At 38.5% G+C, this 24,692-nt stretch overlaps 2 protein-coding genes across 2 annotated transcripts in view; both read right to left on the bottom strand.

The window, feature by feature from the left end:
- The window catches only part of LOC103481688 (ankyrin-3-like), a 136,536-nt gene extending 122,491 nt beyond the window's left edge, over window positions 1-14,045 (bottom strand). Inside the window, exon 1 of the mRNA XM_081600279.1 lies at window positions 13,761-14,045. Within this exon, the coding sequence (XP_081456405.1) occupies window positions 13,761-13,796 (36 nt within the window). The 5' untranslated portion in view covers window positions 13,797-14,045. The remainder of the gene's footprint in view (window positions 1-13,760) is intronic.
- A 1,421-nt stretch (window positions 14,046-15,466) lies between these two features.
- acsl5 (acyl-CoA synthetase long chain family member 5) lies at window positions 15,467-24,661 on the bottom strand. The gene is made up of 22 exons (XM_081600310.1): window positions 24,520-24,661; window positions 23,473-23,526; window positions 22,035-22,203; window positions 21,743-21,854; window positions 21,422-21,486; window positions 20,877-20,978; window positions 20,694-20,793; window positions 20,256-20,434; window positions 20,134-20,166; window positions 19,988-20,039; window positions 19,781-19,854; window positions 19,623-19,700; window positions 19,400-19,534; window positions 19,155-19,289; window positions 18,101-18,196; window positions 17,444-17,516; window positions 17,179-17,267; window positions 16,779-16,895; window positions 16,312-16,455; window positions 16,099-16,200; window positions 15,797-15,868; window positions 15,467-15,626 (listed from the first exon to the last, which is right to left on the bottom strand). Exons 3-22 carry the CDS (start codon window positions 22,188-22,190, stop codon window positions 15,489-15,491), a joined length of 2,052 nt encoding a protein of 683 aa, XP_081456436.1. The 5' UTR covers window positions 22,191-22,203; window positions 23,473-23,526; window positions 24,520-24,661; the 3' UTR covers window positions 15,467-15,488.
- Window positions 24,662-24,692: the final 31 nt, after the last annotated feature.

Genomic DNA, 24,692 nt, shown 5'->3' with positions numbered 1-24,692 from the left:
ACAGCCACAGGTTTTCTATCAGGTATTTAACCCCAACCATCCTCTCATCAACTCTGACCAGCGAGAAAAAATACTCCCACAACATTCCATTTCCGCTACCATGTCTCACTCTGAGTAAGATTTTTGTTCTTTGTTACATTTTTTTGTCTCATGTGACTGTAACATCTTCCTTCCTGTGTTTGCGCTGTCCCCTACGAGGTCCCTGGCAAACAATGGTTTTCTTCCAACCAAACTTCCACTTTGTGGAGTTCAATATAATTTTCCTATCAAATGACTCTTTCATGTAAGCTGTGTTGTCTCTGCAGCTCCTCCGGAGTTATTATGTGCTACTTGGTTGCTTTTCAGCAGACAGTTTAGGTTGATGGCTATGTCTTGGGCTCATCCTGTTGCAATGTCTAAGAGAGAGACGCCATTAAACCCAGGCCAAATATATTTATCATTTAATAGCTTTTATTTCACCAGAAAAAAAAAATCCCATTGACGTTGAAAGAATCCCAGATAAATCACCATCCATAGAAAGAGAACAATAGGTTATTAGCAGTAGTAGCTCAGCCGTAGCCCCATCCAGGTAGGTGGCACAGCTAAATAAAACACCAGGCCAGGTGTAGCTTCTATGAAGAGAAAAACAAACAACTGATCATGATCTGACTCATACCAAGCTCAAAACAGTGTGCATCAAATAATCTGTGGTTTCTCATGGGCTTGGAAGCCAAAATAGTGATAGATTGATTGACTAATGCATCCTTAATGGTGTTCTGCTCATAAACACAACCTAAAGATTATATTACAAACTCAAGCCTAGGTACAATTTTTACCATGAGACAAAATAATGAATGAGGAGAAAGTTATAAAATTATGAACTACTCTTCACTAACAAAGACAAAAGTGAAGGAAAACCTTGCTAACAGTCACTGCTAACCTACTGCTTCCTTATCAATAATGAACAAAGGCAGGAAATCCCCCATGGTGGTGGATCATTGGACTATTGCACTCACATGGAGTCTGTTTTTGTGATTGGATTATGCCAGTGTGAGTTAGTTTACCCATTACAATTATAAGTGTACCGTACACCCAGAAGCAAAAGCATTTAGGGATTGTAACCGAGGTTATTTATGATTTCATTCTCTAAGACAGAGCCACTCATTCAGTCTGTTAAATGTTATGCCTGCAGGAATTAGGCTCATCCTACAGGCATCATAATAAAAGGTTCATTTTAAGGCATGATTTTGTGTCATATTTCATATGAGACTAATGACCTCTCATGTTTACACTGTAAACAGATTCTGACTCAACTGAAGCGTGTAGCATGACACCTGGTGGCCACAGCTTGCTATTACAAAAAAACCTAAAGTTCAGTTTTCCAAATTACTCCTAAAAATTTAAAACTTGATGCAATTAAAACCCATAAAGTAGCATAATTTTCTTTATTTTCTTTATTTGGGAGTACTCATTATACTCCCAAATAAAGATGAGGCAAAAACAGCCATATTTTGAGGCAAAACAGTCAAAAACCTGCTCCTTATAATAGCGTTCCTGTTAAACTCAGACCTTCCTTATTCAATGATTGACTTGAGAGGTGAAAGTTTGATTTCCTGGAAAGTTTCTGTAAAGAAATCTACAGTGGCGTTATCCTGCATGTCTAATTGCGAGCATAAAATTCAAGCAGTAAAGCTATATCAGATTTCTTTGTAGTCTTCCGCCAGCCCTCTATTTGAAAGGTATTCATTCTGTAAACTTTTTTACTTAAGAGGGCTAGAAAAACATCCATTTTTGTAAAGGTTAGCATCACTCGAAGATGGGTCATTTATCAGTATTAAGGTATATAGAGGATTTTTTTTCCCTCAATGTGTTAACACTTCCTGTAAAATATTTAGACAAAGTCTATACTCCTACTTATTTAAAATATGTTATGTTAATATTACTGCTGGTATACTAAATTGTAGGATTGTTCCATTTTAGCAGGAGTTTTAAAAATAGTTGCATGTTTTTCCAAATAAAACAGGTATATCATATTACAGTGAGGTACAGACAGATTACAGGCATCAAGATGTGCCAAGACTTTGAAAACCTGTTTTAAAAATCCTAGACTTTCCCATCATAGCATTCATAATGTTTAACGTCACGTCAAAGAAAGTTACAAAGTGACCAGAGTTTTCTCCAGCTTTTGGAATATTAGAACAGTGTTCTCCCTTGACCCACTTGTTCCAGTGCGCTATTGGTCAGCTGGTAGAAAAGATACTTCTTGTTTCTAAGAAGAAAAAGAAACTTTTCTGGAATGAAGCTAAAGGACCATACGGGCTGCATGATATTTAAAAAAAACAAAACAACTGATAACCATATTTTTGATAAATATTGCAATGTCATTTACAACAAATTCAATCCTCACTCCTCTCTTTCTCATCTATGCTTCTATATGAGATTTAGAGACGTTGGTATAAAAACTAATGCTCAGGTCTTTATATCAAAAATAAACATCATAAGCGAACATTTTAGACATCATTATTAGAAGTGCAATAACCAATATAATATGGCAATAATATGTTGGAATTCTGTGTTAAATCCCGTTTCACTATTGTTTCAGTGAAACAATAGTTTACTCGTACTGTGAAAATGTCATGCTTACTGCCAGATATCAACATTTGTAGCACTTCTCCTCTGTCCTTCCAGCTCTGCCTCTTCGGACCGTCTCCTTCACTACTCGGCGCAAATTGAAACCGACAACTCAAACACACCTTCACTTTCACGCACACATAATAATAATGTGTCTCTCCCTGATTGCATCCAACCAAAGAGCAGTAACTCAATATCCTTGTAGCTGACATTAACCCTTTCAACCAGCCATTAGATGCCTGCTGGAAAGGGGAGTGGTTTTTTGGGGGTTTTTTTATGATTGCACTGTAAGTGCTCCATAACTCTGAATAATAACAGACAAAGAGAGATGTTGGTTATTGGAGCTTGAGGGTGGTCAGGAACAGTGGGATGCTAATGGGAGCAAAACAATCAGCTCGAGAGGAGGATGCACTGTTCATTTAGACCTCGATGATAAGTAAACATGAAACTTCAGATTTCACAGGGGAAATAGGAGGGTTCATTAATTTCTTCAGTTACTACCGCAGAGTAAACAAGAAAAATGGGAAGCGTTGTGAAAGAGAGAGAGACGGCGGAGTTGGGATCTGCCTGCATAAATGTAACATGAGATTTATTCTGTCTTAATTTATGGGAAGGCAGTGAAGGTCTGAGGCAGAAAAATATGTTCTGGTTTGCTGAGTGGCCTCAGACTGCTTTGCAAGAAGAGTTGTTTGCATGTTTGATGCGAACAACAAAAACTGTATGGAGTTATCTCAGAATAACAATAATTTTGATTATAAACTGCAGTGTGTGTCTGATATCATTTTGGTAGATTAGTTGAAAGCATTCAAATTAATTCATCATTTATTGCAGTCAAATTATCTGAAAGACAAATTTAGAACAACCTTTAATTTGATTATATTTGTTTAGAGTAGGAAAACAAGTCAATGTTGAACTATTCTCTCTTTTTGGCACCCATTGCAATTTGTATTTAATATGAAAATGAAGAATGACTTCATTAAAGGAGCTGTATTAAAAGTTTCCCAGACACACAGCGCTATTTTATAGGACAAACAACTAACCAAGTTACCTTCACTTGTTGTAAAAATGGCATATGACTTAAAATCAACTTGACTGTGTAATTGAACACCTTTAAATTGGGTCTCTGTCTCTAAGAAACTCTTGCTCTTTCTGAAACTCCACCTTTGTGAAGTCAACACAACAGCGCTCCATTTTTAACCCTTCAGCAACTTTTTTTTTTTTTTTTACCAGCTAGCTTTTCACTGAGAAGTAGCTCATATGATGACCTCATTAGCTGCACAGTTCCACCAGGTGTTTGCTAATTGCTGGTGGTAATTAGCCTGGAAGCTGCAGCACCGAGGAGCAGCTTCGTCTTCGAAGGTGGCGCTCCCTCCCCCCCAAGCGTTTTGCACAGAGGATTTGCTGCCATTGGAGATTAAAGGATTTCTCAAATATGCATGAAAAAAATCAAAGCAACAGTCCAGGTATGTTTTTGACTTAAAAAGTCAATTTTACATCATTCTGCCCCTGTAAGCTGAATAGTTCTAGGAACTCTTAATATCCACTGGGATGTAAATATGACATAACAGAGAAGTCCACTGACCAAAAGACTGAATGAGTTTATCTTGACACCACAAACAGGGATGACAAAAGGAAGAGGAAGTTTAAAATTGTCTTTAGAGCTCACTGTTAGAAAACTGCACCAAAGAGTGCCATTTCATGGTTACCAAGTTTCAGTAACAACAATTAGCTCCAGCTAACATGGTATTTGTTTTTTTGGAGAAAAAAAAAATCTCTCTGTCCTACCTTCGCAAATGTAAAAATGCAAAGCTTACAAAATGTGTCCATATTTTTCTTGATTCTTGGCTCAAAAGCTTGTGTCATTTCTTTTCTGGCTCTAGTAACCTTTATCTGAAAGATGTCATACAGGAAATCGAGTAAGACATGCCACAAAAGGTCAATGTGATGGGACTCGAACCAGTGATGGTCGCGTAGAGAACTAAGGCTTCCATATATGGGTTGTGCGCTTTACACCTGCGCCACCACCGTCCCCATCTTGTGTCAACTTGTTCACTTTTGAAGAAGCATTTTGGATCCATGGAGGACTCCTCTATTAAAACACTGCTGCAACCTGGATGACTGAAAATATGTTTTAAACAGACCAAATGAGAGCAAACTGAAGCTACTCAGCCTGCCCCAACTTGTTCAGCTTTTCAATTAAACCTGAACAGCGCTGCCTTCACATATTTGGAAGTTATACCACAGCATTTGAAGAAATTGCAGAATATCTTAGTGCACAGCCTTTTTAATCTATCAGCTAATAAATATTAAAGACAAGGAACACCAATGGCAACAAAGCAACATCCACATGAACCTATTCCTAATTTTGCATATTTTTCACACTGATGGTTCAGAAGCAAAATATGCGATTAGATTAAAGTTGTATGCAAAAATTGATGGCACATGTAGGCCCACATCTGCTTCAAAGAAATTTCTTGGGAAAACCTGAGCTCACTGCAGGTGTGAACTTGTTGCAGGCGACTAGGTGGTAAATTGTGAAATCTCTGGTCAAAATGGCAGATGATAGAATGTAGCGTTTTGGCTCAGAGTAAAACGGTCACCCCCGCAGCAAAGGCAAAACACTAAGGCTTGTGTTGGCTCCACATCAGGGGATTTTTTTAAAAGGCGGTTTTGATATTAATATAAGTGTGTTTGTTTTCTTCTTAAAACAAAACTCCCACAAAAGCTGCACCTTGCCTTAAAGTTTTATGTCTGTCACCACGTTGCCTGACGTGAAGGAATGTCCAAATACTAGTACTTGATAAAGATCAAGTTTTTGTGTAATCAAAACCAACAAAAGAAAAAAAAAAGAAAGAAAAAAATCATCATTAACAGTTTGTTTGCTTTTATCTGATTTTTACTCATTGCCTGCTTAATTTGTTTACATTTCCTCCCACCACCACCATCTCCACATCTGAAGTCTAAGATTACAGTTCAGACACTAAACCAATGCTGAATGTCCAAATTAGGAATAATAAAGACAAAAACTATCTTTGATGCCCCTTGCATACTAATGACCTCATTTGAGAGGGAATCTTGATGAAGACCAGCCAGGAGGAAATTAGTCTGAGTTCATACTCTGTTACCAAGGCAGCACCATGGCGAAAGATGAATCCCTATGGTAACAACATTAGAGTGGCAGGATTTCTCCATGGCAACCCTCAAAAAAAAAAAAAGCTTTCAAGAGGAAGTTCAGCATGAAAGAGATTATCTCAATCAATAGATTCAGTAGTTTATTTATGCCTGGGCCTCAATCTGCTCCTCCAGTACTCACAGATTCAGACAGGCTGACATTCAGTCCAAGAGTCATGTGCCTGAAAATGCACCAGCTGGGATGGAAAGGTCACCATGAGTGCAATGACCCCGGGTTCAGCTCTCAACAAGTACTTCCAGATAAGCATTAAATTACTTGAAAAAAAAACCACACAAAAAAACAACTTTTTTGTGCTCCCAAATTGACATATAGTGGGCTTATTTTCTTTCGATTGTCTCTGGTTATGAGCAGATCAAATATCATTTTCCATATTAATTAGATTCATCAGCACTAAAATTTCTCTATTTTGGTCTAAAAGTGCATCTACTAACAGTGTGCCCTTTAATCAGTTAATATAACTTCTTGATTCTATGCTGCATCTTATGAACATGCGGCAGGTTTTGTCTCTTTTAATGTCGTATAACCCATAGGAAAATAAAAAAAATAATAATAATAATCAGCAGGTCAGACTTCAAAGAAAGGCAGAAAATGGTCAATTCTGATCTGGGCACCAACGAAGGATTCCTTTAACTTTACTGTGTGCTTTCTGGGAGATTAGTGCTGCCTGTTTATTCAGCACCAAAGATCGAAAAGAATGTGTAGTAAAAAAAAATTGGATCTCTCTCATCAGCTAACATAATTGGACACGTCTCCTGCTGTAACACCCATGTAAAAAAGAAGTGTTAAACAAAAAGGTTAAACAGTCGTAAAGCAAGAGAGACTCACTTGCACAAAAGAAAGAAAAAAAAGCAAAAAACTTTCACTCTTTCACACAGACACATGCACGCGCTCACGCAAACACACACGACAATTGAGAAAGAGCAGACACACAAACAGCAGTCACAAAGGCTCCCTCCTTTGATTTACAATCCGTCTTTGTCTTGGGATCGACGCACTAACACAATACTAATGGATGCAAAAAGGACACGGTTCCACGCCTAAAATGGTCTTATCGCCAAGGCTGGCGAGCCGCACAGCGATGGTAGCCCAGCTGGAAAACTTGGATCCCCACTCACGTTCTGCCAGCGAGCACTTAGGAACCAGTGACGCATCCGTTATTTCATCATCAAGTTATCTGTCCTGAAACAGGTGCCAACAGCAAGCTTCGTATAGTTTTTCTTTAAAAATACTCTCAAATAGGTTGATCACTAAACGTATTTCCACCACATTGTTAGTGGAAGAATATTTTAACAATAACAATTTAGATTATTAGCAGTATTACTGTGATGCAGTAAAAAAAAAAAAAAACTCACGCAACCTCTTACTTTTTAACTGCACAATTTAGTTGTAAGGTTAAATATGTTTTGGTAATTTATTTTGTTAAGGCTTTCGTTACCCTCCTAAAATTTTCTGTAAAACAAAAACTGTCATTTCGTAACACTTATGTAGCTCTACGTTACTTGCCAAAACAATCCAATATTGTCAAGTTAACATAACCTCACACAACCTTGTGTATTTGTAAAAGTATTCACTCTTCCTTTCACATTTTTGTCATATTTGACCTTAATCTTAATCCTTAATCTATTCATCAGGACGTTATGTCTTGCACAAAGTAGTGCAAGATTATGAAGTAGAAGCAAAATGTTACATTGCAGTGTCAACATTTTTTTTTTTATAATCAGTGAAAATCCAAAGACCCTGAATTAAGTTTGCATTCATTCACCTTTATCTGATACTGCTAAAAAGAAATCCCGTGCAACCAACTGCGTTAAGCAACCATCTAACAGGTGAATAGGCCACCAGTGTGTAATTTAATCTCAGTATAAATACAGCTGCTCTGTGAAAAGCTCAAATCTTTGTTGGAGAACATTAGAGGGCAAACAGCAAGATTAACATTGACGAACAAAGCAGAAAGATCAGAGATGAAGCTGCGGAGAAGTTTCAAGCAGGGTTCGGTAATAAAACAACATCCCAATGTTGAACATCTCACTGAATACATGGCACAACCGTAAATCCACCAAGACATAGCAGCCAATCTAAAGCGACAGGGGAGCATTATTCGGAGTAATTCTGGAGGAGCTGCAGAGATCCAGAGGGAGAGACTCTGCTGGTTGAATGTTCACCCATTTGAATCCTTACAGCTCAAGGACATAATCCACCAGTCTGTAGTGGTGACAGTCGGTGCGACTGCCCGGCTTGGAGTTTTTGTTTCTCTTTCTGTCTCAGTTGATAATAACAAGTGACACACTGGTACGTATTCATCCATTCATTTATTGGCTCATTCTTTCTTGCTGTGTCAGATGTTACTATAGGACTACATCTTTTCTGTTCTGTCCAGCTGCTCTACAGTAGGATGTTGTCTTGTTTGGATCATTTTTTATCCAAACAAGTTTATTATCTGACACAGTAATAATGTCCAACTGCACATAATGGGGCGTATCATAAACAAAACACACGCATTAACCCTCCCGCGATCGTAATTTCACAGTCTTGAGTTCAAGACAAAATGAAGGAAAAATAAGATTCCCTGCGTTTGTCCGACATTCGGCCCTAGCCTTTACTCCGATTTTTATTAAACTCAAATAACATCAAAGCACAGACCGTCGGTTGACGCATTCATAACCAGAAAATGGTGAGAGGTTTCAGTTTAGTGAAGAAAAAAGAAATACAACCCACAAAATTCCCAGTGTTTGATCAGCTGATCTCCCATCAAAGCAATAACTGATTAATTGGCAATTCTCTAGTTTCTCTGAATGTTAATCCGTCTGGACAGATGTGAAGATCCAATTTCTTAAACGTTAATCATTTTAAGTTGTTCTTTTTTTTTGTTTTTGTTTGCTTTTTACAAATAACTCTTTGGAGATGTACACAAATCCAGACCACATTTCCAGTGAAATAAGTTGCACCTAAACCAGCTTCTGTTTGCAGCCGTCAGGATGATCCAGGCTGATTATTTGACAATAGATGCCATTCAGTTTCCACAGACTGTCTATGCTGTCCCACTGTGTGTCTGGCTCTGCTACTTCACGAGGCATCCCTGGGTGTCCTGACGAAAGCGAGCTCAGATTAACACCACATACGGTTATCAGGAAGTTACACATTCACTCTTGAGAGCAAACAGAATAGTGCTAATAGTGCTAAGTCAGCACACAAAAACTACTGATCCTCCATGTTTGTTCGAAGCTCTGGCGACACGCATTTTACAACTGCTCTTTGGAAGGATACCAACAGGTGTTTACCAAATACTTTATTGCCTTCTCAAAGACAGTAATTCAGTGACTTGGCATTAGCTCACCATGACTGAGGTCATGTTTGCCCTCTTCACTACAATACACAGTTCAGAAATGCAGCCGGTGGGTGAATCGGTGACCTCACTGCCTCCCCTGCAGCCCACTGAGTCAGCTGAATGGGGCATTTTTCCTCATAGTCAGCAGGGCAATTGGAAAGCATCACCTAAGACAAATTAATAAGAACACTAAGACCATGAAGATGCCTATACCAGTATGTTCGGGCTATAAAACTAGCCACATTTAGCAGGCTTATAAACTTAATACATCATGGGATTTTGAACACTTTCTTGGCATTTGAAGTTTTCCGGTTTTCTGCCAGAGTTTAAATCAGATTTTTTTTTTTTAAGAAACACTGTATTTTAAAGAGCTTATAATGTCACGCATCATGAGGGTTTTTGGTAGAGAACAGGTCTACTGCATTGCAGATGCTCCACTTTCGTGACACTTGTTGGAAAAACTCAATCGTAGTGACATCCGACCAAAGCACACAGTTACGGTAACCGTTCCAGCAGATGGTTGAAATTGCAAGGATTCATGTTTGTGATGGCAGGACAGAAAAGGCAACCTTGGTGCATGTAGTTGATGCTTAATAGTTGCTAAACCAATAATGTGTCTCTTTGCTATAGTTCTTCAACAGTGAACTTTTCTTCAGCTGGAGCTGTGGCCTTCGTGAAAACAGAAAGATTTATGACCTGTTCCAAATATCAGTCAATGTTGGTGGAAAAAGTGCAGAAATGATTTGTCATGGTCTCGTTTTAACAGCAATGTGTTGACTTTTGCCCACTCTGCGTAGTTTGTAATGGCTTTTATGGTGACTTGGTGATGGAATGATGCCATTATTTACTGCTGTGATCTTTGGACACTTTTTTTTATCTCGATTACCATCATCCACTCTGTTTGTTGTTTTCTTTTTGAAGAGTGGCTAAAAGAAATAGCCCTCTGAGTGACAACATGCATTTTATACTCCATGGAAAGTAACAGTTTCTAAACATTTATGCCTTAATGTTTAAATCACAAGAAATGTTTCCAGTGAATTTACTCTATAGAAATTGTTATATGTGCTTAGGCTGATAACACTGATGAGTTGGTAAAAAATGTTATTTCTTACCATGGGATTTATTTGAATAATCAAATTTGTATAATGGTTGGATTTTTTTTCAATTAAAAATGTGTGCTGCCCTCTGACAAAATGGCACCTTGTATGGTAAATAATGTTGCCAAAAACTTGAGAATTCCTCTGTGATTCTCCAAACTGAGCTTACTCCAATTGTGGTCTAATCAAAATAAGTTATTTAAAAAATAAAAAAATTATCAACTCCACAATCTTACTTCAAAAGAAAAGACACATCACTTTGTTCTATAGTCATGCTCGTTTGCCTCAGTTGTGAACAATTATTGTTGAAAAATTAAAAAAACTTTGTTGATAAAGGCTTGGCTCTAACACAGAGCTGGCCCATAAAACTGAACTGTGAGGCGCTCATCATGGCATCCCATAAACTCTAATACATTCCCACAACGCAGCACTTCTCCTTTTGATCCCATCAGACCACCCTGTACACACACAGCAGTCATTGTGGTGACCATTAGCTTTTCACCAGGACATAGGTGGAGACTCGCACTCATTGTTTGCTCCTCCACAATAAACCTCCAGCACGGCGTCTTGGCAACAGACACCAGTACTTTGGAAGTGAACGGCTTTCCATTTCCCACTACAATCTGTGGTCAACCATTAAGCCAGAAGGAACCGCAGATAGATAGATGAACAAACACAGGACGGGCAGCCGTGTGAATGAGGATTGCACAAGTTCAAATTGCTATTTCAGCCTTCAAAAGAAGCAATGTTGACGTCAAAATATTAGCTAAAGGACGCATGTTTTGGTTTCAAGTTATGAAGGCAAAATGGCTGAAGAAGCAGGCTGGGAACAAGGAGACCTCTAGTTTATGTAAAAATTCCACATGTAAAAATTCCTTACCAAGATCATTATGTCACAATGCCTGCTGTCCCACTTTGAATACTTTGCGTGCTATCATAACATCTTGAAATTTATGATAGCAATCCCCAGAGGTGAAAAAATATGTTCCTGGTTAGAAAAGACAATGCAGTCGATCCTGTTCTTGCGCGCCTGCCGGCAAACCCATACACAAACATCAACACAGAGTTGATGACAGATTTTTAAATAGGTGTAAAATGTGATGTCCACCTTTCAAACGTGTCAAGTCCAGCACTAAACCAATGGGCAGGAAGGAATACACGAGAGTAATCAGCCATAAGAGTAACGATTAACCAAAACTGTGAATGATTCAAGTTATGCCAGAAAAAAAAACAAAGCAAAGAAACACACAAAGTCAACACCTTGAAGACAGGAATGCGGTATCCTCAGACTGCTTGTGAAATGTTTGTAATTATGATAAGAGCATTTTGAAGGCTGCCTGCTATAAAGCTCTGCCGGGTCAAGGTTGATGCCTAAGGCTTCATTCAAGAGGATTTAAGGTCATGAGTTACACACATAGGTTTGGTTTTATCTTGCTAAATTTAGGCAACTTCTGCTTACAGATTAAAGTTTTCCATCATCGTTCAGTTCACCCAAATCAAAAAGTGTGCCTTGCTTTTCTGTTCAGCCCTTTTGTGTCAGTAGTTCCCGCCACCTTTCTCAACAAGGTGGCGTGAACTACGAATTCATACAACTTGTATGTATTCAAGTTGTATGAATTCGTAAAATTCATACAACTTGTATGATTTTTTTTTCTACCAGCACATACCTAGAGAATGACGTTCTCCAGATTTTCTTTGTAAAATACCCCAAGCTCAGTCCGATATGATGGGGCGTCTGTGAACATCAGTTTTTAAATCTCGACACCGATTCTAAATCAGATATTGAATTTCTGCCCGAGAATTGTGTTTTTTGCAGCCTACAGCAGGTTTTCTTCCAGTATTTTCCTGTATTAAGCTTAAATTTATCTTCTCACCAACTCTGACCAAGCATCCTTGCATCTTCTGAAACATATGCCCATAGTATAAAGCTGTGATATTTAGTTAGTCTTCTTCCAAACATTGCATTTTCCATGTAGGTTAAGTTTCATGATGTCGTCATGAAACATCATGACATAGTAAACTTTTTTCTAGAGGTTTACCGTGTCTCCAACATGGAGTAGTTCCTTCAATAATAGCTTTCTTTTTGCCACCTCTCTAGTGTGTGGCGATTGTAACGTGCCAAAATTTGAAAAGCAATTGAACATGTATGAACACTCTTGCGACTCTACACACTTCGTTTTCATTTGGCTGTGTTCTCTCACATCAGTGACAACAGCTAAATCCACAATGGTAGAAAACAACAAATAAGGGGTGGATTTAGTCACATGCAGCTGCAAATGATCTAATCTCTATCAGCTCTTGTGAAAACAGTGGCAAGCCTAGACAGGGATCTAGGATGCAACTACAGTAACAGATAAAAAAAAAAGCCTTAATAGCAGCGTGTAGAGTTAATAAACAAGTGATCTTGATAAAAGCCTTTGTTTCAAATCATGTAACCATAAAAAATATGTTTTGTTTTTTTGTAATCACATGCACCTGACAAGAAAACATCAAAACTACCAAAGTTTAGGTTGTACATTTCTGTACATGTATCAATTGCTCTCTGCTGTAAGCTGTTACTATTATAAAACTGCAAACCTTTGGCAGTCATTGAGTTAATAAATGTTCTCTTTATTAAGTTATCTGGAAAAAAAATTACAATAAATTAAAATACCACAGCAATTTTAAGTCTTATACCACCTAGTCACCACCACTGCAGGAGAATAGGTTTATTAGAGTCTGGCTTTAATCCAGTGGCTGTGAACAAGCAGGTACTATGAGTTTAATCTCCAAACTGGGCATGTGTGTTTCAGATGGGGGTAGGCTGACCTGTCTGCGTCCTTTCCTTTTGAGCTTAAAATTTGCCGCCACAAATAAGAAGCAGCAAAGAGAAGATTTTAAATTAAAATGGGAAGAAAAGACAGGCTCAGATGTTCAAGTTTTTCCCTTTCAAACGGGTTATTTTTTACTTTTTTGCAATGTCCATTATACCTAAATGCTCTAAGGCAACAGTTATTTCAGTTTCTTGCAACAATTTCTCCCTTTCGCTTCACTTTCCACTGATGTAACAGAAATATGTCATTGGCTGTATGCCATAATTACCAATATTAACTGACAAAAGAACAAATATAAATTTGTGTGCAAGAAATTTCTAAAAAACGCTTTTACTTTTCTACCAGAATTACTTGCGTAGCCTGCTTTTTGATGATTTTCTAATTTACCGAGAACCACCTGCATGTGTGGCATACGAGATCTGATCACCATGGGGGGATTTTAGTGTAATCTCATAGTTATAAGCAAGAGGGTGAATACTAAGTCAACTGTCAGAGTAGTAAAACATAGAAAGTCTCAACACAGAGCTTGTTGCTCATTTTGACATTTAAAAAGTCGCACTTTAAATTGATTAGTCAGCTCACCACTACTCTTTACCTTGCGCTTTCATACGGAATTGCTGTTATCGCGGCTATTAACACAACAAAACAACGCCACCAAACCCCACTGAGAGAGAAAGTTGGCGCTTACAGAGAGGCATTGAAACTTTCACCAGCTCCCTTACCTGCTCTTCGTGGTCACCTGTGGCGGAAGAAGCCATGTTGAAGAAGAAGACGCGTGCTGTGCAGCTGCTCTCAGGTGAGTTTGATCCACGGGAGATCCAAACACAGTAAAATATCCGCAGTGGAAACGCATACGAGGGTCAAACATCTGAGGAAGACCGGCTCTGGGAAATATGTGGTGGACTGGAGCCTTCAGAGTTGGGGAAAAGTATTCCAGGGACAGCGGAGTTCTGTGCCCGTGTAAACTCCAGGTGAAACCGGGGTGGAGGGGCGGGGGAGTGTACTGCTGCTGCCGCTGCCTGGAGGACCGACTGTAACAGAAACTTAGTGAAAAACAGCCGCTGGGGGGCGGTGTTGCTTGCTTCATTGAGTCAAATGACATTTGGGCTAAAATAGGTATTTTAGGACTGCACATTTTCAAAAGTTAAATTACATATAGGTCTAATTAGTTTATTCTTGGTGCAAAAAAACTGAATGAAATCGACCCATCAACATAAATGTTTTATGTTGGATACATAATTTAGCCATTTAATAAAAAATGTGTTGTACATTTCAGTTTTCCACATTTACATTAATCATAGGTGTCTTCATTCCACAAACCAGGACTTTATTTCAACCATAACCTAAAAATCTACCTAAGAAAAGCTAAACTTGGTAGGGTGGTGGTAATTTTAGGATCATTCTCCAACTTTAAGTTTTGTGATGAGTTTGCAGTAATCCTTATTTAATGATGAATTATTTCTGGTTTTCCATCTCCAGTACTCCCCTTAAGACCAAGAACTAGTTCGGACAATTTCTTGGTTGAACTAGATTAAGATTTGATCATATTTGTAGTTCACCTTTTGAGCCATCTGTATGATGTACCCATACTGACTGAAAGTTGAGTAGAAGGGAAAAAACTGCATCTGAAAAGGATACACAAATACAGGGGAATACATGTATTTCACTCAGCCCATCTAATTAATCTGAAGTGTGGGACTTGGCTTTCAGTACCTGGAGGTGTCAAAATGAATGCTTATGATTGAATTAAACTAATAAAAGCTGAATGTTGAAAGCAAAGTATGAATGTAAACTGTTCTAAAGTTCAAATATCAAGCATGTAAATATAAAATTGCAATAGTTTAACTGTAAAAGTGTCCACACCCCTGTGCTACTTTGTTGAAAAATATTTGACTTTAGTTTCAGCAGTCTTTGGTAGGATTCTCCAAACAAGACATAATTTCTCCAGATTTTATTATGGGGACATGCCCATAGCCCTTCTTAGGTGATTCCAATTTTCTGATGCTGCCACATTTACTCCCATGCAGAGAGTGAATTTATAGTGTTTGAATTTCAACACATGAGGGCAGTGCTGACTTAGAAATCTTTTTTTTTAATAACACAAACGTTGGCATTTGAATGAGATTTGAAACCTTTCACAAGGCTCCATATAAAATCCAGACATTTGAAGTTCACCTTAAAAAAATGAGGTACAACAAAAACAAGTTTGGAGCCTGTGTACAAAACAACTGTATCCGTCTGATTCAAACATTTTACCAACAAGAACCTGAATGCAAGACCAAGCTGGAATTCCCCTGCATTTAAAACCGTATGAAAGCCATGTAGGTAATCAGAATCAGTTTTGCAAATTGCCTTAAGGTTTGATCTACTTTATCTGGTGCTATTCATTGGTGACTGAATGGAATGTTGCTGTAAAACATGAAGACCATTTTCTGTTTCTTAGGGTTAATTTATTGGATGTCAGCATAAAGTTTGTCAATTTGTGGCTGGAACAGCTCTTTGAGCTCAGCCCTCTTCGCCTTCAGGGTGGGAGTCAGCAGGCCGTTCTCGATGGTGAAGAGCTCAGGGTGGAGATGCACGTCTTTCACCTGCAGCAGAGAAGAAAGAGAAAGGTAAATATGATTAAGCTCCTTTGAATCCAATAACCAGATGAGTTTCTAAACTAAAGCAGTTAAACTTTTCAGCTTTATGAGGTATGACAAAATACTCGAGTGGTGACAGCTCAAACATAGAATCTGCTGGGACAAAAATGCTTTACCTGCTCAAATGACTTCAGACCTGCTTCTCTTCCTAGTTTGGTCATATCTGTGATTATGGCCTTTTTAACTTCCTGAGAATAAATAAAGCACAATTTGAATCAGTTAAACACGTCTCAGTCCACACCGCTCCTCCGCTTCCAGTAAATGTAATTTGCAGACATGTACTCCGAGTTGTACAGCATGCCAACTTCTCCAACTGGCAGCTTTTAGTGTTAATGATCACATTTCCTGCAGATTCTTGACTTTGGACATTTGTCCAAAACACTGGAGAGACTAAACTTACACATTACAGGAAACCTACTGTGTTCTTGCAGAGTTCTTCAATGGAGCCTTGGATGCCAAGACTTTTTGCAAAACCTGGCAGGACATCAGCATCAGGTACCACAATGGCAACCAGACTCGACTACACGGATAGGAAAAAAAAAAAGAAAAAAAGAAACAAAGACATTAATTGTTATGATTAAGCAGCTGGAAAGGTAGAGAGGTGGGGGTTGGGGAGGTGGGATCAAGTTACCTGCAGACTGTCTCCATGCACAAACACTTGGGCCACAGGGCTGCAGCGGACATACACATTCTCGATCTTCTCCGGGGCGATGTACTCTCCCTGAGCCAGCTTGAAGATGTTCTTTTTACGGTCAATAATCTTCAAGACTCCATTCTGTTGCAAAACCCACAAAGCAAAACTATTTATTAGAACTTGGAGAGCTTCATAACTCAGTGACAATTTTACAAATAAAACAAGAGGTTACTTTTGGAAATCTGTCGTGGCCTTTGAGCCAGGCCATAACAGCCGTGCATAATTTTCCTTTCATACGATTATGCTTCACTTTGTCTAATCACAAAATTTCACTAGAATACACAAAAGTTTGTGATTTTTAAGAGAACAGTATTTGGAAATCTGCATTCAGTTTGTGGGGAATGTTAAGCCAATTATAGCCTTTTTTTTTCACAAAACGAGTGAAAAGAATGAGTGCATCTTACCGGAAGCCATTTACCAATATCACCAGTGTGAAGCCAGCCATCCTTGTCCAAGGCCTCTGCAGTCTTTTCTGGGTCTTTCAAGTAGCCCTTAAATACATTTGTGCCCTTAATGCACACCTATATAAAAAATAAAAATCACAAGACAAAAATAAAATGCCGTTATGTTTAAACAATTTGTTGCGTTTTTACATTTTAAATTTAAGACAGTCACCCTCAATGAAACATAAGGCTTTAAGTAATACTCATTTTCCATTAGTCTTATGTGAAAATTAGGGATACAACCTTCATTTTTGGGAGAGATTCTCCTACACAAGAATCTCTCCAAACTGATTTAATTCAGTCTCCTTCTGGTGCAAGACTTTAATATCCTCAGATATAAACAGATTTCAGATTAACCAACCTCTCCTTCACCGTTTGAAGCAAAGTAGTTCATCTCTTCCACATCAACCAACTTCACAAAATTGCAAGGCAGAGGCACACCAACATGACCTGAATTAATAAATGGGGATTAGGCTCGTTTTTCCTTTTGGATTCCACTTAGCATTTCTCCCCTGATCAAATGTGTAGCATTTGTTAACTTTACAAGTAAAATGTTTCCTGTTTAAACAAATCTGTCGTAAACCCAAAGAGGTTTCGCTGCCGTTACAGTTTGCTTAGCTACGTACCAGCAGTGGCATCTCCTGGTAAGGTGAAGGTGCAGGCAGCTGCGCACTCTGTCTGACCGTATCCTTCAAAGATCTGCGAGACCCAGAGAGCAGTACAAACATCTCAACAGGAACCAGCATCAGGGTTGTGCAATTGTTCCTCCTAAACACCAACATTACTGCATCTGTGTTCATTTACGGCAAGCTCCTTTGAGACTAAAATACTTCAAACCCTCAGGATTTATTTACAAATGTTTTAAAGTGAATCTACAGAGGAGCCGACTCAGAGAGGGTGGCATATTTTGATGTAAAATGTTTGATTTTCTGTAACATTGTTTATTTATGCTTCTATAGTAAATGAATGCAGCATGTTGACAGTCAATTCAAATGTAAAAAAGAAACTTGCATGTGTATTGTAGACATGTCACGAGACCAAACAAATAAGACTGATTTGTTGCAAATCTCGGTTCTTATACACTTGTAGTAAAACAAACTTTGTGGTTATTGGTCACAAAAAAGTAGTGGTTCCATAAAGAGGACCAACAAAAACAAAATGTTTCAGAGTAGTCAAAAAAAAAAAAAAGCAGTCTCATTTAACAGAGAATGAGGCATTTGTGTATGCAGGGAAAGCCTAAATCTAATCAAGATTCTGTTTACAGAGGATTAAAGGTTTATTACCTGGCAGCCTAGAGCAGCCCTGAGGAAGCTGAGAACAGATGGTGATATGGGTGCAGCGCCAGTCACCATCATCCTCACACGGCCCCCCAGAGACTCCTGAGTTAGGGATGAGAACATTTAGAACCACCATAAAATGTACTTTTAAAAGCACATTACAAAACAGAACAAAAAATTGCTACTGAGCAAATCTCCTTGCATAAAAGAAATATACAAAATTAAACCAATAGGAAAAAATATATATATGAAGTGAATAACCAATCAACTGTGTCTCAGGATTGACAGTTTAACATCTAAAAAGATCACTGGGAACTTTTCTAGAGTACAGAAAGTTGCAGGAAAACTGACAGGTACGCCAGGCGTAGCTCTAGAGTTCCCAATTATTTAATGGTAAAGTTAAAGGAATATACAACTTGTGAAAAAGTTCAAAAATGGAGAAACATAGCAGTCAAGATTTTGAACTAACTGAAGCCATCAAGAAACAAGTTTGGTCAATACCAACATAAAAATAAGAACACAAGAGATTTACAATAATCCAACTGAGATGGAATAAATGGTTTGATACCTCTAAAAATCTCTGGTAGAGAAGTTTTAGATAAAAGCCTTAACCGAAAGAAAAGAAACTGTTCCAGGACTTTGCTCATGAATGGAGCACAAAGCTGATGGATGTATAGATCGGGGCCTCATCTAATGTAATGCAACTACTATTACAAAGTTTTATGGTCAAAAAAGGAGCAAAAACAAAGCCTAAAAACACAAGAACAAGATTTTGGAAACAAGCAGTTGATGTACAGTAAAGCTACAGCTCTTCTACGCAAGTCCGTTAAGGTGGTTTGGCTCAGGATGCCTCCTGGAATCCTTCCTTTAATAGTTTTCCAAGCAAGTTCCACTGGGTGAGACCCCAACGCAGACTCTTGTAAACCAAGATTTGGTCGTTTCAACCAAATATACAATAAAAAAATAAATAAAATAAAAAAAATAAAAAAAAGTGTGCAAAAAATGTTCATTACATCAGAACTACAAAAGGTTACAAATGATTCAGTAAAAATTAAGTTACCTGGACTTTGTGGAAAATGAGTTTGTCCCATATGCTGTTTTTCCTGACAATGCCATCCTTCACCTCAGCGTACTTCCTGTCTGCTGCAAAGTTCAGCAGCCATTTCTTAAAGGGAGAAGTAGCTCCACTCTGAACCTGGTTATAATAAAGATTTACTTTTTTTAAAAAAAAAAAAGCCAAACTACTGTAGCAAAAGTTTAATATGGTTAAGGAAAAAATAAAAAACAAACATCTTGTTTACCCACTTTGTCATAGATTCGATTGAGGAGTCTAGGCACCACTGGGAAAACCGTGGGCTGCAGAGTTTTCATGTCGTCTGGCAGCAGCCGAATGTCCCCCTGGAAGAACCCCACCTTGGCCCCAGCACCATAGATCACCGTCTGAAACGTTTCAGAAAACAGATGCAAGACACCCTCAGCTGTTCTGAGCAAACACTGGATCGCAGTAAGACCTTTTTTTTTTTCTTACCTGTACAATCCTCTCAAACATGTGTGCTAAAGGCAGAAAGGAAATGGTGACATCCTCAGGAGTTGGGACTAAGGAAGACTGAATAAAAGGTATGATTTACTGGATGAAAAAGGCATAAAAACATTTTTTAGTAAAGGTCCAGTTTTAGTCTCATGTACCTCAAAGGTTTTGAGGACACCTGCAGCATCAGCAACCACATTCTCATGCGTCAACATGGCCCCTTTTGGGTTTCCTTTTGAAAGGGGGGGAAAAAAAAAAAATCAGCACTAAAGCAGTTATATTTGAAATAATTCTAAACATGAAAATCAGGCCAGAGTAACATGTTTTCCACCAATCTGAATATCCTGAAAACCACAGATGATCACCTGTAGTGCCGCTGGTGAAGCAGACAACGCTGAGATCCTCTGGCTTCGGCAGCTGTTGGAACATGAAATCAGCATCTCAGGATCAGCAGCATATTATTGCATAAAAAAATAAATAAAAATAAAATCTAGAAGCATTAATAACTTACTACTGGCTTTTGAAGGTTATTTTTTCCCAGTGCCTGGAGTCGCCAGAAAACAAAACATGTTTACTTACTGATTTTTCTAAGTTTACATTTATCTTGGTTCGGTGTTTGGAGTGCATCATTACCTCCAAGTCCTCCATGGACACGATGTCCACACCACACTTCTTTCCTCGCTCGATCAACTCGGGGCTGAATGAGTCCATGAGCACAACAGTTTTGAGAACTGGAGTTTGGCCTTTTTCCTGGTTCAGAAGCAGCGCTTCTGCTTTCTTCTGGTTGTCACAGAGCACCGTAGAGATTCCAGCTTATAGGAAATAAAAAAAAATTCACGTATATATAATTTTTTTTTAGAAATGGGTTGTAGGATCCGCTTTTTTTTTTTAAACTTCAAGGCAGAATATATTCAATTTGCCCTTATAATCAAACTTTCCATCAGCAAATTTACAAAGTCGTGTAAATGAGATTAAAAGTCACTTGACAGACTCCTATGGGAACACAGTTACTGGACGTCTTGTTGTTTCTGCAATTAGCAGCATGAGAGAGCAAAGTAAAGCTCCAATTACCTTGGTTGATAATGAAGACGAGAGCCTCAGGACCCAGAGTGTCGTACAGGGGGACCACTACCATGGAGTACGTGTAACACGCCATCTCACCAATAATCCACTGCAAGTTGATTTAGTGAAGAGACAGCAGAGGTTAAAAGATGCTCATACAAAAGAACAAAAACCTCTTAAGCCTCCATTTACCTCAGGTCTGTTCTGAGCAAAGATGCCGATGAATGTTTCAGAATTGGGCTTCAAACCTTTGTGAAGGAGTCCTGACCCCAGATACTGTGCCCTGTCAGACACCTTCAGAGAAAAGAAAGTCAGATTGGAGAGAAAACACCATCAATTTTTCAAATACTTGTTTAAAAAGAAAGAAAAAAAAAGATTAAGAGTAAAACAGCATATTAAAAAAAAAGTAGTTTTAAAAACTCTTGGAAGAGTATGACAGAGAAAGTGAGGCCAGGTTTAGGCAGCCTGAAACAAAGTTCTACTTTAAACTTCAAAAATACAACTATTGTATGAAAAGTTAAAGATCTCTCCTTAAAATAAATTTTAAGAAAAAGTTCATTCAACACATTTTATTTCCTCATCATCTGTGGCCTCATCTCTACACTCATGCTACAGTGCTGAAGGGATACATTTTTTATTTATTTTTTTTACCCAGAAAGGTCCAGAACAGTGATTTCACACATTACCTGTACCATTTAACCATAATGTTTCTAAATCATTGCCACTCTATTCTGTACCTGTTTGTACTTTAGCCACTGGTAAGGCTTCCCAGGCTTTCTGTAGCCCAGACATGGTCCGTTACCTGGAAAATAAAATTATTCTGATGTCATGTCCTGCACCAGTGGTTTGACTGAACTTTAACTATACAGCAGCTTTTTTATGACAGATCATATGACAACAAAAGGAATCATTTGGTTTGTCTTTATTAGTTCCAGTTTAAACTAGCTTGAAACTTCATTCTGATTTGTAATCAAACAAATGTACTCATTTTAAAACTTCTTTTGGCTTATGATACAAAATCTAAGCTGATTTTACAAGGTTTTAAACAATTTCAATACCTGAAACCTTGGTGCCCCTTTGAAAGACCTCATACAGGGTTTTTGCATCATTGTAGCGATATGACATCAGGTTGTTGTTGTCCTCCAACATGGCCGTTTTTCTTGCACCATCCTGGAAAAAAATAAAAAAATAAAAAAAAAAATAGAAAAAAAAAAAGTTAGTGTGCTCAAAAGAAGGGGGGAGAAAAAAAAAAAAAGTTTACAGGTGCCTAAGAGAAGTGCCAGGTCATTACCATGCCTCCTCAGACTATGAATTTATAAAACTTGAGCAAAAGCTTTCTGCAGAGCTCACCTTGACACCCAGAGTCTGGCGGTTGAGGTCGGCTGGGCTGCGGACCGGATTGGGCCGGGCGTTGAGGTAAAACAGGGTCGCAACGCCGACCGCAATCAGGGAGATAACCACTGAGGTCGGAAGAGGTGAGAACAGCAACTGGAAGATGGCGTCCATGATTCTGGGTCAGCTGGGACGGGAAATCAGAACAAATGGGGAGTTTTATCAAAATGTCAAGACTTGTGACATATCTAACCTGGCAACACAAAATTTACACAGGGCAAGTACACTGCCAGGTTTTCTTGATGCCAAACCCTTTTTAGTCCCACACACTACTTCTGAAAAATGGATAGCTACCTGATGGCATAGATATAATCCCTCTCCCCCTTAATTACTTTAATGATTCAATATTCTGCAGCCCAAATCTCAACTTCTCCATTGTGCCTCGCCAAAGTTCTTCAAAACATCTGTTGTCCACAGACCTCTTTAGGTGAGCCCACAGGATTTGCTGTCAGATTCAGCTCTTAATTGCAAAACGCCAATATTCTTCCACTGTATTGATTTTGGATGCATACTTGCACATATACATATCTAGTCCCCAATTCACAGCCACCTCCACTGTACCATGATAGAGAACCTAGCAAAAGAAATTTCACTGTAAAAATCCATCCCACAAAAAGAAAAAAAAAAAACAGCTCCATCAACAGACATTTCTTGAATTCCAGCCATTCAGCAGAAAAGTAGAAATTAGCAGGGGCGTACACACTTTTTGAACCCACCATCCACCAAAGAGTTTCTTCAATAACTCCAGATCAAAGTTAGCATAAATCTTACAACCGTTTCTCATAAGTAAGGTGCACAGCACATTACAATGCATGCAAGATGGTTTGACTAGGCATGGTTTGCATGCATTTCTAATGAGGAAAGCAACACATTGCTGGTTTGCTGTACAAACCATGCCTAGTCAAAGCATCTTGCATGCATTGTAATGTGCACCTTACCTATGAGTACAGTGGAAGGAGAAGCTTGCTTCACTACACATTTTTTTCTTGTTAATTTGCACCAACACACCATTTGTCTTTTTTTTTTCTTATTTATGAAGGCCAACATCAATTGTTGGATGAGGCTTTTACTTTGCATAAACGGTGACAGTTTGACAGTTGTTTTATGTCCATTTTATCAAAGTTATTATCTCTTTAAAAACCTTTTACCGTTCTTGAGTTGGAGAAACACAGATTCCAATGTCTTTATACCATTCTCCATCAGTGCAAACAGTAATTAAGTTCCAAACTCAACATTTTCTTGTGATCCAAGAGATCAGAGTGACGGTACCCTAATCACGTGACAGTCATTTTTATACTCGACAAATTAGGTAAAGAAACAAAAAAAAAAAAGATAGTCTGATAAATGCAAAAGCCTTTATAATGAGCTCAGACATAATCTTGGATGTATTGCTTACCTGCTGCTAGCCGTCTCAGGTGTGTGGCAAGTATACAGATCCTGTTCCTCTGCTCTAGGAAGGAAACGCATCAAGGACAAGAGCTAATAAAACGGTTCATAGGCCAACTTAGGATCTTTGAACTTTGGCCAGCATATTACTTCCACTGATAAAAGACAACACAGCCATCGACATTCTTGGTTTGTAGGTCACAGTATTAAAGTTGTGCAATAGATTAAGATACTTCAGAGGGTTCTTGCCACCCAACTCTTCTGATTTCAATCAGAAAGATAAAACATGTTATCAGTGGCAATGACAGAGAGGGGAAAAATATATATATCAAGGTGTTGCACCTGATGAAAGGTCAGTGTGCTTATCTGAAAGTTGGCATGTTCAAAAAACAAATATTTAAAATACAGAAAAGACAAACATACATTTAGGAACAAATCCATGTCATGATTCACAACCACGAGGGAACATGCAACCACATTTACTGAGATGCTCAGCTTTATAATAATTCCCATTAATGTTCAAGATCACTTAAGCAAACCATCGTCTGCAGATATCAATCAGACGGTTATCTGAAAGGTGAAAGAGCACATCTGCAATTAAGACTAGAGCGGCAGAGTCCAAAGTCAAGCTTCAAGGGCCGGTATCCTGCACCTTTTGGCTTTGTCCCTGGTTCAACACACCTGAATCAAATGATGGGTCATTACCAACCTGCAGATGAGGTAGTTGCACCTTTGAGTAAGCTGTGTTTAGAGCAGAGACTATAGCTGGAGACCCATGAATTAAAGTAAAAAAAAATACCATCCAAACTTTACTGGACTGCAACCACAGAACAAACATGAGGGTAAAAAAAATCTGAAGCAGTTCAAATTAGTCAGTACTAAAGCTCAATATTATAACAGCAATAAAAAAAGCTAGGGGGTAAATTAATAAACATCTGACCTGTGTACTAATTTAGCAAAGCAGGTGCACAGTGCTGATCCTCTGTGTTTTTTTTTTTTAAAAGTTGGTTTCTCTTGAGAGTCAAATGACACGAGAATCTTGATTAAGGGACGTTACCTGGTGGAATAAGAATTAGCAGCAGCAGCAGATTGGGATCAGGCTGAGCAGGGATCTCCTGAGGAACAAACAGCCGAAGACAGCAACACCACAGATGTACAGCCTGAAGTCATTAGCGCCTCAAACTGCACACAGGTGTGACGCTCCTCAGCACCGGCCAAGGCTCAACCTGC

Source organism: Poecilia reticulata, chromosome 19 (genome assembly GCF_904066995.2).
Source record: "Poecilia reticulata chromosome 19, P_reticulata-male-v2, whole genome shotgun sequence".
Classification (NCBI taxonomy): domain Eukaryota; kingdom Metazoa; phylum Chordata; class Actinopteri; order Cyprinodontiformes; family Poeciliidae; genus Poecilia; species Poecilia reticulata.
The sequence above is the reverse complement of the archived record's forward strand: the minus strand, read 5'-3'. Positions and strand labels throughout refer to the sequence as shown.